Raw genomic sequence first — 14,098 nt, 5'->3', positions numbered from 1 at the left:
TCACACCAGAGCAGTCCGTTACACTCTGTATTATCAACCTCAGCAGGCTTCTACTATTCTTGATCACACAAGAAAAGTTCTATCTCAAACTATTAAGCCTAATAGACTTGAGATCTAGTTACAATTTGTATGGTGGTGGGTGTTGGTAAAATATGGAATCTCAAAAGAGAAAAAAAATATCTCACGTGGAGATTTCAAAATAATATCTCAAAGAGATATTTTAAATACAAACTCTCAGGGATATCTAAGCTTTAAGAAGAAAGATATGTGTAGCTTGCTTTGTTGTTGTTTGTTGAAGAGCTTGAGAATATTTCTTTTGAATATTCACGTGAATGAGAGAATGAAATTCTTGTGTGTAAGCTCTTAAGAATTGCCTTGCCATCTTGTTGTATTTATAGAGGCTGAAGTAGTGAAGCTCACTTGAAATTATACATGAACATACAGCTGTGAAGCGTGTACGAAAAACAGCCCATGTGCTCTTGCTTTTATTTGCTTGATGCACAAGTGTTGCAAAAAATGTGTTTTTCCAAGTGAAGAATGTTCTGAAGAACATTCTCTGCTTTCTAGCCTTTGAAGACAGCCCACGTGTGGTTGTAATATAGCTGTGCATGAGTTGTAATTGGCTGTGTTTGAATGACAGCATCCTTATCCATATTTGTAGTTTCACCAGAATGTTCTCAAGAACATTCTTTCTTTGTAAAATAGCTTTGTTTCTTCTTTTTCTATGGCACGTGCTTTTCCATTTCTTTTCTAAGTGCAAAGCCTTTATGTAATCATATGATATTCTATTTATGTCATGTATACCAAGTATCTTCTTTTGGTGAGACATAGAGAATATTTTGCTTCTTGATTTTGTACCAAAAAGTCCATTTATGTCCTTTTGCTTAATTGCATTGATAAGGACGTTTTTAACTTGTCTTGTGAGCAAAGAACCTTCTTCTTATGTTAAGAACATTCTCATGAAACATTTCTCACAAAATTCATTAGTAGATAACAAGTTAAAAAACAAGTATTAAATGTTTGTAATCTTTAAAACATCAAATAAGGATTTTGTCCTCAACACTGATCTTGGCCTTTGGTATAGCAAAGGGTCTTGTTTTGATTTGACAGCTTATTGTGATGCTGACTATGCTGGAGACAAAATAGAAAGAAAAAGCACAAGTGGCACCTGCCAGTTTCTCGGGAAAGCACTAATCAGCTGGTAGTGTAGAAAGCAAAACACTATTGCCTTATCAACCACTGAAGCTGAATACGTGTCAGCAACTAATTGTTGCTCTCAAGTATTATGGGTAAGAAATCAATTAAAAGATTTCTCAATCAGGTATGAAAACATTCCCATATTTTGTGATAATACGAGTGCAATAAATTTATCTAAAAATCCTATTCAGCATTCAAGATCAAAACACATTGAAATAAAACATCATTTTATTAGGGATCATGTTAACAAAAAGGAAATTGAATTAATCTTTGTTGACACAGAAAATCAACTGGCTGATATTTTTACAAAACCATTAGTTGAAGATCGTTTTAATTTTATTAAAGAAAAATTACATATTATTAAAAAACCATAAAATATTGGCCTAGAACGTTCCAGAGAACGTTCTCTATCTCCTTTGGCCTTCACCTTTTCTTTTTAGAAGAAAAGTGAAATCAATATATCATAGTTGTTTTCTAACTATATGTTTGTGTCTGAATAAAAATGGTAAAGATATTCAAAATCAAAAAGATGCCATTTTTATCACATTTAATGCATATACACTTTATGGAAACTAGCTTTTTTAGAAAAAACCACCATCAATCAAATAAAAGCTGGTTTTTGCTCCTTCTCTCTCTTCTTATACGTCTTCCCTCTTTCCATTTCATCAGAAAAGACGAAACCCTCTCTTCTTTCTTCTCTCTATAAAACAAACCCTTCATCTTCTCTAAAAAAATCTCAGATCTACACCATGGCCAGAACTAAAGGCAAAGCAAAAAAGGCTGTAACACCACCACTTTCTCCTCGATCACCTTCTCCTCCTCCTCCACCTTCTCCACCGGACCTAAACAAGCCACCACCATCTCCAAACTCTCCACCACTCTCACCGCCGCCATCAGAGACATCTCTGTCTCCTTCTCTGACCCAACAACCATCAAACCCTTCTGATGATGAAACTCTCAATATCATACCTCTAAACATTATTTCTAAACCATTATTTCAAGCTGTTCCACCAACCATCACTCAAACCGCCCCTCACCACAAAGCATTCTCTCAATCGAAACCAAAAAAGACCAAGTCTTCTCAATCTGTTGCTGTTTGAAGGTCAAATAGGATTATGGCTGGGGTTGGAATCAGGAAAACTCAAAGTGTGGATACCACTGTTCACGAAATTCCTGACTCGGAAGATGAATCTAACCCTAAAGAAACTGTTCCAATAGAACCTTCTGTTGATGTCTCCCACGAGGCTCCATCACCTCCAAAATCTCCTGAAAAGTCGCAAAATGTGGCTTCAAACACTAGGGAAGAATCGAAGAAAATTCCTATCCCTAAGGTTGCTCCCAAACCACCTCCTCCAAAGAAGGATAAAGGAAAAGGGAAAGCTGATTCTGGTCCTGCAAAAGCGCCTCAAGAAGCTCCTAAACCTAAGAGAAAGAGATTAACAAATCTCTCTATTTCAAAATCAAAGTTCATTCCATTGATTGAACCAGAATTTGAAGAGGATTTTCATGACAAATGGAGCACCAGACCAATTGCAAATGGAAGATATGTGGATTTTCCAGCTTTGGAGAAAGAAGAAATCTTTCTGAAAGCCATCACTGATCTGCTTGGATGGACATCTTTCCTTCAAATCCAAGATAGGTATTATCCTAAAGTTGTTCAAGCTTTTTATTTTATGTCTGAAACACATCCTGAAAAAAGTCTCATTGTATCCACTATGAAAGGGGTTGAGATCTCTCTTACCCCTGAAGACATAGGAAAATTATTTAATATTCCTGTTTCTGGAAATTGTGTTTATGGTGACTCTTGGGATAAAAAATTAGGAGTCGATCTAGAACAGGTTTATAAGGATGTGTTCTTACCTAATTCTTCTGGTCTTGTCGCATCTAACCTTCAAAAGGTTCCCAAAATGTTTAATCTGTTAAGTCAGCATAGTTTAATCCCTAGGAGTGGTAATCATGGTCATGTCACAAAAAATGATCTTATGATCATTTATCATATGTATTTTGAAAAACCACTGTGTCTTCCTTATGTGATCATCCATCACATGATGGCTGCTGCTGCAAAAGACAACAAGAAATATTGTTTGCCTTATGGAATGATGCTTACCAGAATCTTTAAGGATAAAGGAGTTGATCTAGAAAATGAAGACTTTGTCTTTGATAACTCAAAATTCACCCCTAAGAACATTAGTCACATGAAATTTGATCCAACTGACCTTCCATCCAAAAATGAAATGGAAGAAGATGACTGTGAGGAAACTCATCCTTTCATTCCCACAAAAGAAGTCACACCAGAACGTTCTCCTCAAATTCCAGAACGTTCTCTGCAGCCCTCTCCTGTTGCTGATGAGCATTTAGAACTCTTAGCAAATTTTAAAAATCAATCCTCATCATTCTCTGCTTCTCAAGCAACTGAGGTTCTTCGTGGGTTTCAAAACACAACTCCTCAGCCATTTACAAATGTGTCTCAATCAACCTATCTTCATATGTCTTCTCCACATGATAGTTATCCTGCTTTGTTCAATGACAATTCTGTGAGCAAGTTCTTTAACTCTGCTCCAAACACTTCTGTGCCTTTACACTCCTTCAGCACTTTGCAATCCACTACTCCTACTCTGCCCTCTATGCCCACTCATACGTGTGGAAACACTTCTCAACCTGACACAACCAATGATCCAAAAGATCAAAGGCGTCCTAAAAGGTCTAAGCTTGAGAAGGATGTTAGTAAAATTAGGAAAGATTTGCCTAGGTTGTTTGAAGGTCAGCAAGCCATTCTCAGCTATCAAGTCTACAACAACATTGAGAATCAGATTCAAAGGGATTGGAAAACAAATGTCTTAAGCATGAGTTACAATGTTCCTCCACCAGTTGCGCATCCTTTTCCACCACCACTCTTTACTATGCCTTTGCCTGCTGCTTCTTCCTCCTCTGATGACTCCTCACCTACGCCTTAGCAAGCTTGGTGGCTCATTCTCCTTTTTGATGAAACAAAAGGGGAGAAAGAAAAGGGGAAGATTGAAGAATTAAAAAGCAAAACTGGCTTATATTTTGGACTGCTGCTGCTGTTGTTGCTCCTGCAACTTTATATTTTATTTTATATGACTTTTATGAAATTAAAACTCTGTTATATTTTGGGTCTGTAATATGCTAATGCTGCTACATTGCTACTCTACTACTATGATACTACTGCTTGCTTTCTATGATATATGCATATTATGTCTTTATGAAAAAATCATGGTTTATTTCCTGTTTAGAAACAAATGATTGTTGAAATCAAATTAGCAACATATTTTTATCTTAAACATGATTTTTTTTAGGGAACAAATAATTCCTAAAAACAAAATCTGCTATGTGCATCTCATTACTTATGACAAAATCATGTTTATAAGAGAAAATAAAATCAAAATCTGCCATATTCACGTTTTCAATTCATAAGAGTTTATCATTCTCAATTTTTAAATAATGATATTGGATGCTTAAATTGAGGGGGAGTTTTTATGATAAACTTATTTCTCAAAAATTGCCAAAAATCATATTTGACCAAAGGGAATCAAACGAAATTCTTTACATATTTGTTATCATCAAAAAGGGGGAGATTGTTGAAAGCAAAATCCTTTATTGATGTTTTTAAAGATAACAAACATATTTACTTTTATTTATATTGTTATCTACTAATGAATTTTGTGAGAAATGTTTCATGAGAATGTTTGGTAAAAGCAAGAGAACGTTCTGGACTCACAAGGGATAACAAAATCTTTATTTAATTTGGATATGAAAAAATATGAGCTTTTTGGGCAATTGTCAAGCTATGCATAATTAAGATCAAGAGTCAAGCAAATATTCTTTTTGTCTCAATTAAAGAAGAAAGGAATCAAGGCTCTTTGATAATGCATTAAGAGACAAAAGAACAAAGGATATTTAATATGTCTTTATTGCACATGTGCTGGAAGCAAAAGGAATAAAATCATCTTTGGGCCCTCATGTGTATATTTTGATCCATTAAGGAATTTTAAGGAAAAGAAATATCCAAAGGATCAATCTTTATCAACAAGATACATGACATCATCAAATGACATCAACAAAAGTCATCAAGTGGGCAGCAAGTTTCAAAAGGCTTGATCACAGCTCATCACCAACTAGCAAGCACATGCTCTACAATTTCGTTCAAGATTGGCTGGGACTGAGAGAACGTTCTGGGCAAAAGTGAAGAAACATTCTCTACATGCTTTCTCCCCAAGTTTCTTTGGAGCCAAAATTCGAATTCAAAATGGAAGCACAACAGCTCTTTGACAGCTTACTTTCCAAGGGATTCCAGCTCTATAAATAGAAGAGGTCATTAAAGGAAAGAGTTTGAAATACAAAGCAATTATCTCTCTCAAAAGCAAAAAGCAATCAATCTCTTCATCATCACTTTCGACATTCATTTTTATTTCTCATTGAGAATATTGTTCTAAATTTGTACAAGGATAGTTTGTTTGACATATAAAGTTCCAAACAACATCCTACATATCTTTTGTTTGAGACATTCGATCCAAACAATTATCTTACAAAGAGATAACTAGATCTCAAGTCTATTGGGCTTAATAGTTTGAGATAGGAAGAGTTCCAACCTTTCTTGTGCGAAAGCAAAGAATTGTAGAAGCCTGCTGAGGTTGATAATACAGGGATTACGGACTGATCTGGTGTGATCAAGACCTTATAGTGTTGGTTAGAAGTTTCTACCAACTGTATACTATAGTGGACAATCTCACACGAAGTGTGGGGACTGGAAGTAGCCGGGTTTGGTGAACCAGGATAACTCTCCTGTGTTATTCTTCTTTCTCTCTACTCTCTTTTATTTTTACACAATATACACACACGATCACAAAGCTTTAATATTTATCTCCAGAACATTCTGGTCCTAATTAATCTCAACCATATTAATCCAGAGTTCTCTGGTCCTAACTTAAACTATACTTAATTGATTAATTACACTGCTTCCAGAACATTCTGGTCCAAGATAAAACAACTGCTTAATATTTAACTAAAGTTTAAATTCAGTCTATTATATTGTTTTATCATTCTACCTTTATATCTCTCCAGAACATTTTGGTCCTTGCTAATTTAACCTTATAACTTAAGATCAAATATCATATTATTATTCTACTTATATTATCTCTCTCCAGAACGTTCTGGTCCTTTATACATCAATTAATTATTTATCTGCCTAACTAATACTAACCAAGAATTTTCTTGAGTATCTACAACCTAAATTAAAGTTTCAGGAATAATTTTAAAGGGTCACAATTCAAACCCCCCCTTCCTTGTGACATTTATTGCTACTTCAGTATGGATTAGTACACCAAAAAAAAACTTGTATGGATTAATTTGACAATAGTATGATAACTATTAATTTACTAATAAATGATATAGTTTAGAGAATAATTTGCTAGTAAATTAAATAGAAGCAGGGCCGGCCCACAGCCCGTCGAGGCTGGGCTAGGCCACCGGACCTCAAAATTTTAGGGGCCCATAATATTTTTTTTATAATATAAACCCCAAATTAAAAATATTAGCTATATACTAGCAAAGTTAAGATATAATCAGAAGCGCTGCTATGCTCCAGTGGTATAGCATCCTGGATTCTGCTGTTAGGTCTTTGGTTCGTTCAACACCCACGAGGTACTTTTTTATAATTTATTTATGGGTCATGTTAACTTGTGCCCTAAGGATCTAAAAAAAGAAATAAAACATGAGTTTCGTAGTGAAAAGATAAGTTTTTAAACTTTCAAAGCATTGAATGCACAATTGCCAAAAATTAGTTTCTACAATTGGCTTTTGTAACATCCCGCTCTTTGCTTAATGGAATTTTATCTGTTAAATGTATCAGAGGACTGATGTTCATGGAAAGCAAGCATGATGAAGAATTATATGTACGATGGAAGATATTAATATGTTTGTCAGACGATATCAATTAAGTATGGACTTATGTACCAGAGTCAAGCTAAATTCGACTAAGACGAAGGTCATTTAAGTATTTACGCACAAGGGAGTATATAAGCATTTTTGGGGTGGAAATCTTCATAATTTCCTTCACTTTCTCTATCTAGGTTTTTGGGAAGAAAATTCTCTCCTCCTTCTCTCTATGAACCGCCCTCCCTCTCCTCTCTAAGTCATCCAATCTTCCTTCAATACATGATCAAGTATGGTTTTGGTAGCTTAACAAGCAAGAAACAAGTGGAGGAAGAGATTAAAGCATGGTTTGGTGGAAGGGCTAAAGATCAAGAATGAAGAGGAAGCTAGGGTTTGATGATTGATGCTTGAGAAGTTGCAAGAAACATGTTAGGTGAGTTCCATAGATAGTTTACCTACCTTTGATTGTGTAAATTCATGTTAGAAATGATTGATTTATGTTTATGAGGGATTTAGAACCCTAATGTTCTTTTGAGCAATTCTTGTTGATTCCATGTTAGTTTGCCATGAAATATGTTATTTAAAGTCAATATATGTTGCTGGATGATTATGGTACATTGCAGGATCAAACTGGATGAGTTTTTGGGGTCAAAATGACAAATTTAGTACCACAGACCCAAAGAACCACGCTATTAGCGAAAATTTCGCTAATAGCGAAATTCTTCAGGCAGGCCACGCCCCAGGTGCGCTAATAGCGCAAGGCTCTGTGTTGACCAACATGCTTTTTGGTTGTTGGCTCATTGTAGGGTCGGTGGTGCGTTCCGATGCTTTTCTTTCATCGTTTTACAACTTTATAACCCCGAAACAACATCTAGGCAATGCACATAACATCAAACGATTCTTGAAATGAAAATCATGGCAAACTTAATAAGAATGGCAAGAGTGAATCAAGAGAGTTTAAGCTGATATTACTCGGGTGGCAATGATTTAAGAAGGGAATAAATGTAGAGCCTCGACATAGTTGTTGAGAACTTGTAAGTTAGCATGAATCCCTAAGTATGTCAAGTATAGGAATATGAAAGCATATGTAAGTAAGACGCGAAGGATAATCTCTTTGCACATGAGCTAGAATAACTTAGCTAGTATGTAAGTTGTGGATTGATAAGTTAATTCTCTCCACCATGTTAAGTATGAATAAGTATAAGTTACCGCTAATCGGATCGATCAAGGTTCCGAGGTAAATAAGCAAGTATGTATATGTTTAACTTATGTGTACGACAAGACTATGACTTAATAAGTGTAGGTGACATGTCTCTTGATATCCACAGCAGGGGGATACAAGGGGTTCTCGTAATGGGAACGATTCAAGCCGTAAGGGATCTGCATGTCACTGAGTAAACAAGACGTAGGTGCTCGTGTCTCTTGTTATCCACGCCAGGGGGATACGGGAGGTTCTCGACCTAAGGGGAACGGTTCAAGCCGCAAGGGACCCGCACGACACCGAGGGAGTCCGATGTACGTACATCGGTCAATTATATGGATTCCGTGCATTGTCCAATGGCCAAAACTTCTCTCTTGATTAACAGCCATCCATCAAATTTTCTAGACTAAAGTCTTCCGTTTTATTATGATCAGTAAAATCCGTTCCTATCAAATTTGTGTCAATTCATATGGATGTCTCAATGATTTTAGTGAACATTTAACAGTTATATACTTATGACTGACCGGAATGGGTAGAGGCTGGAAACAAAATGTTTGTTTGCCCAGGAAAAAAATTCCATAATGGTTTTCGCGTAGTACAAGAGGAGGGTCAATGTTTTTCTGGTTTTGCAACAAATTTGCTGCTATTTCTCTATGTCTTGTTATAGAACTGGCAGATGAGCACTCTACCAAGTTCAAGTTTAGGCCTAGAGTATTCATCAATGGCAATAAACAGTCCCCTAGATGTCAGAGAGTTTACGAGTTCATGATAGAAACGATCATATTAACAATAACAACAAGATCTCACTAATTTTGCTCCCACAGAGTTAATCGACTGTGTTTGTACTTAAGTATTTTGGGTTCTGTCTTTGAGGGGGATTGGTAATTTTGTCTTGTCATTTAGCTATTTGTGGTTTTAGATCACCATTCTTGTATTCTCTTGTTGCTATGGGTGAACACTTTCTGGTACTTTACAGTCAATTGGCATTTTTAATAAATTGCTTTTTTTTATGCTTAAAAAAAACAACAGTGATCGATCAAAAACAAATTATCCACCACAAAAACAAATTCGAGTTAAGCAAGAAGTTGGCAATCATAAAGTAAGCTATATAATGTTTCTCAGCTTCACAAAAAACAAACAAGAAAATAAGCTTGCATTGTAGCAAAGAAATAATGATCAAATATCACAGGATCATTATATAAGTACAGAAAAAGAGAACGTACTAGTGTTTAAATGCAGCACATAAACTACACATGGATCAATGCATGTATATAATTTCCAAAATATTAGAGTAAAAAAAATTAGCTGAATGACGCAAATAAGATGCAACACAAATATCAGATCATGCACCAAATTTTCTTCAGTTACAGCTACCGGAATGGCTGTAAAAAGAAGCTTCAAGTTCAATAACTTTTGGAACCGGACCTGATCGATCATGTGTGCACAGGCTGGTAACGTTATCAATAATAAACATCGTCGGTAAAATAAATTATTGCATAGAAGACGTGGACGTTTGGAGTAAAATCCAATAAAAAAAAAAACTTCCAACATGCTAAGACCATAACTATGCATCCATAATAAGTAATTAATTAATTAATTTGGGAATTTTTTATAAAGGGAGCTGCAGAATCAAAGTTCTATACTACACTTTTGTCTTTGTGACAAACGAGATATGAGGTTCCTTCCTTGTATTCTTGGACTGCTTGATAAACTTTTTAGTTAACTATCTAGTTCTCGTAGTTTGACTTTCAATATGATATACATTTTGTTGATATAGTTGGTGCTAATCAATTCCTTTAACAAAATTAGACATAAATACTTTATTTCTGACTTTCAATTCCCTGATAACCGATATGGTTGGATGCAAATCAGAATCTAGTTAGTACTACATAAAATTAACAATAACAAACATGCAGGAAGTACAATCCAACATAGAGCCCAGCAAACACATAGCATAACAAACAATCCACTAACACACATGATTCCAACCTTTGATTGAAAGTACTTTATTAGTAACTAATCCAACTTTCAATAATCGTCATTCTTTCTCTTTTTCCCTCTTCTTTTTCCCATATCAGTTGCCACAGCCCTATCAGCCTCCAACTCTTCCTTCTTCTGGTTAGCTAAAGGTCTTGCCACGAACCAGTCATCGTCCGAATCTTCCTCCTCCTCCAGCTTAGCTAAAGCTTTGTTTCGCTCATTTTCATAGTGTGCCACAGCCTTTAACTTTTCCTTCTCCTGATTAGCTAAAGGGCTCATATTAGTTGCCACGGCCCTGTCAGCCTCCGAATTTTCCTTCTTCTGGTTAGCTAAAGGGCTTTCCACGAACCAGTCATCGTCCGAATCTTCCTCCTCCTCCAGCTTAGCTAAAGCTTTGTTTCGCTTATTTTCATAGTGTGCTATTATATCACGCCTTCTCGCGGCCTTGCTATTCCTGTTCACTTCATGTTTCTCCTGCAGGTATAGAGATTGATATACTTAAGAATTCAACTATGCACATAGAAACTAGTAAATTTGTGAACCTTGTATCAAAAGCATTACTTGCCTCGAAGTATTTAGGATCACGTTCCCATGACGTATAATACTTAGTGGGGCTTTCTACTACGAATGTAGCATCTTTATCCAGAAGCAAATAATCATCAACACCATCTGTTTTGGTGAATGATAAAAGCGCAAAGGGTGAGCTCGTTGTATTAATATTCAGCAAAATAGAAGAGAGACAGAACATGAAAAAATAATATAGGGTTGATTTCCCAAACAAGAGTTTGCAGATTCATTCATCATATAATAGGTAAGTCAAAACAAAAGATATGTATGGTTCAAAAATCAAAATCATGAGAGATGGGTGAAATGCATGCTAATTGAAATGGAAAGAAGATATTAAATACATGAATATTCAAGAAAGACAATAAAGAACATAGAATTGAGTTTACCCGTTGGCAAAATGACTTCTTCAATTTCCTCATATGACATGATACACTCGATCGGCTGCAGCTGGAAATATGAACTATCAAAATTCATAAAAAAAAAAAAAGAGAGAGAGAGAGAGAGAAGCCCTAATTCAAAGGTTTTAAACCCTAATCGGACAAGATTTGATTGAATATTTCCAACCATCAAATAACAAATTCGAATATTTAGGGTTTAATTTCATCAAAACACACTCAATCAATTTCTCAATTCATCAAAGGCAAAATAATTATGAATCAACTAAAATTGAAAATACCTGAACGTGAGAATGCAAACAATGATTATTCAAAGATTTGATCTCAAAACGAACGAGGGAAAGGATAGAAGAAGAAAACGCTATGAATGACACCCGTTACCATATTTTACACATCCCACATAATTTCTACCTCATTATACCATTATAATATTATTATTACCATATTTATTTAATTAATATTTTTTTTTGAAGGATATTAATTTAATTTAATTAATATGACGTCTTAATGTCATGTAATTATTTTACACATGCAATTCAATAATTTTTTGTGACAGTTAATTAATTATAAGAATTAGATGGAGTACTTGAAGAATTCATGTTGACTTAGGACTTCTCTCTTAAGGTCTTATATTCAATTATTATATGTCTCTTTTTCGATGAAGTAGTTGATACATACTTCCTCCGGTCACATTTATAAGCAAAAAATAACTTTTTAGGTACATTGAACAATTAATGTACCTGACCTATAAATGTGACTAAATACATTAATTATTCAATATATATAAAAAAGTGTTTTTTGCTTATAAATATGACCGGGGGGAGTAGTTTTGTCTTGCTTTAAATGGGATCTTCAAATGAATGGTAAAATTTTAACCGATCGAATTAGTCGGTTCTTGGACTAGATACCGATTCATACATATTTAATTTTGAATCTCATATGAATAATTTTCACATACTCATTTGTTCAATTTAGTTTTTACCCAATTTTCTTTAATTTATTAGTTTAACAATTTTTTTAGTTTAGGACTAAATCATGAAAGAATTTCAAAGTTGCTTCTTTCAACTATATTGAGAGAAATTTGCATTGAATACTACAATTTACCTATGATATAGAGAAAATTTTATGTACCAACTCTTTTCTTAGAACTTGATTCTCTAAAGATGAACTTACCTATTTTTCTTTACTGTCCAAAAGTCGTAAAAACAATTTAAATTTCGAAACCGTTCTTCAATATTTTGACTATGTTTTTTGTGCCAATCATGAAAGCAACACTTTATCCTTCTAAATTTTTCCTTCAACACAAAACAACCCTCACCCAAAAACTTGACAATCATTTTAGATGTCTTTTATTAAGTCCTGATACCAAGCAAAATAGCCCCAACACTTAACCGTCCTAAAATGATGTTGTCCCAAATCCCCAATTAAGTTGAAACTTTCACCACTTAGTTTCAAGAAACAAATTATAAGTTTGTTTTTCTCTTGTTGTTTTTATACTATGAATTATTATTTTTTCCTTTCAAAAATGAATTACTCACGCACATGACTGGATTTTCTACAAACTTTGTTTGTGAGTAGAGTTTTGTGGAAGAAGGAAATAGGTACTTCGAAAAAAAAAAGACAACGTAAAATATTTTTAAAAACAAACAAGTACGATTGAGATATTATATGATCAATTCCTATATTGTCGTTTTTTTCTTCCAAATGCCAAATATATACCAAATTATACACTTAGTCCTCCAAAGCTCTCTCTTCCAAAATTCAACTCACCTTATTGAATAACTACAGGGTTTAGTAAAATTTTAGCCATGGAAAAGATAAAAATGTGAAAGAAAATTTAAATGTTAAAATATGAGAGATAAGATATTAGAGTGTGTAGATTTTCAAAGGAGAGTATTTGTTTTCATACAATATAACCCCCATTCCAACTAGTTATGCTATGATTGTAAGTTTTTCAGCATCCAAGCCTATTTCCTATATAAAGGGGGCGAAAATAATGAAGAAGATAGAAAATTTTGATAAAAAAGTCACTTTATGTGAATTTGGAAGCTTTGCTTCTTTTTGGTTCTGGATTGAACCATGCATTGATCTTATCAAGAAACCACGTTTCTTGTGACGATCTTCTACCAAATTAAACATCTTCCTTGGATTGGGAATTTGTTTGGTTACCATTTCAGTCTATTTCCACCATTCTTCACTTTTTATTATCATATTTTATCCAACATTCACAAAAATACAAAATTAAAATTACAACATTTTTTATCCTTCATCAACTGGTATTCAGAGCACGGTTTCGTTTGGAAAAAAAAATTGTTTCAGTTTTGAAATCTGTTTCCATTGTTATGATTTATTTTCTTCATTTTAATCCATCTTTGTTTGTTAGAAAAAAAAATGGAAAGATATAGTGACAAAAAAATCAAAGTTCTATTTTTTCGAGGTCAAAGAGATCCGGATGCATATTTAGAGTGGGAAACAAAAATTGAACAATTTTTTCAATGCAACACTTACTCTAATGTTCAAAAAGTGCAGGTTGCAGCTCTTGAATTTAAAGATTATGCATTGGTGTGGTGGGATCAAACTATCAAGGAAAGAAGGAGGTATGGAGATCCACCGATTGAAACTTGGGAGGAAATGAAAAGAATGATGAGGAGGCATTATGCACCTTCTTATCATCTTAGAGAAATTCAAAGAAAGAAGGTGGAAAAGATAGAAGGTGAAAAAATATTGCAAAGAGAAAGGGAAAGACAAAAAAGAAAGAAGGAAATGATGGCAATAATTGATAGAGGAATGACTGATATATCTAAAATACTAGAGGAAAATCTCCTTCAAATCCAAAATCGTTATATAGAGCCTAAAATAAATGTTG

At 34.3% G+C, this 14,098-nt stretch overlaps 1 protein-coding gene across 2 annotated transcripts; it reads right to left on the bottom strand.

Moving 5' to 3' along the window:
• Positions 1-10,085: 10,085 nt before the first annotated feature.
• On the bottom strand, positions 10,086-11,632 carry LOC146898532 (uncharacterized). Of its 2 annotated transcripts, none has more exons than XM_085733754.1 (4): positions 11,514-11,632; positions 11,224-11,284; positions 10,836-10,939; positions 10,086-10,744 (listed from the first exon to the last, which is right to left on the bottom strand). In XM_085733754.1, the coding sequence occupies exons 2-4, from the start codon at positions 11,261-11,263 to the stop codon at positions 10,319-10,321; spliced, it is 570 nt and encodes a 189-aa protein (XP_085589880.1). In that variant the 5' UTR covers positions 11,264-11,284; positions 11,514-11,632; the 3' UTR covers positions 10,086-10,318. The 2 variants fall into 2 exon arrangements, with proteins under 2 accessions (XP_085589880.1, XP_085589882.1); XM_085733756.1 differs by having other exon boundaries at positions 11,224-11,278; positions 11,514-11,621.
• Positions 11,633-14,098: the final 2,466 nt, after the last annotated feature.

This window comes from Medicago sativa, chromosome 8 (assembly GCF_051527215.1).
Source record: "Medicago sativa cultivar Bolivia chromosome 8, Bolivia_mono, whole genome shotgun sequence".
NCBI lineage: Eukaryota > Viridiplantae > Streptophyta > Magnoliopsida > Fabales > Fabaceae > Medicago > Medicago sativa.
This window is presented reverse-complemented; position numbering and strand designations above follow the sequence as displayed.

Excerpts from the sequence above, each read along its gene's own strand:
- LOC146898532 (XM_085733754.1), bottom strand. The coding sequence starts at position 11,263 with ATGTCATATGAGGAAATTGAAGAAGTCATTTTGCCAACGG. Across the intron at positions 10,940-11,223 it reads AGAAGTCATTTTGCCAACGG|ATGGTGTTGATGATTATTTG; the intron begins GTAAACTCAATT and ends TCACCAAAACAG. Across the intron at positions 10,745-10,835 it reads GTGATCCTAAATACTTCGAG|GAGAAACATGAAGTGAACAG; the intron begins GCAAGTAATGCT and ends CTATACCTGCAG.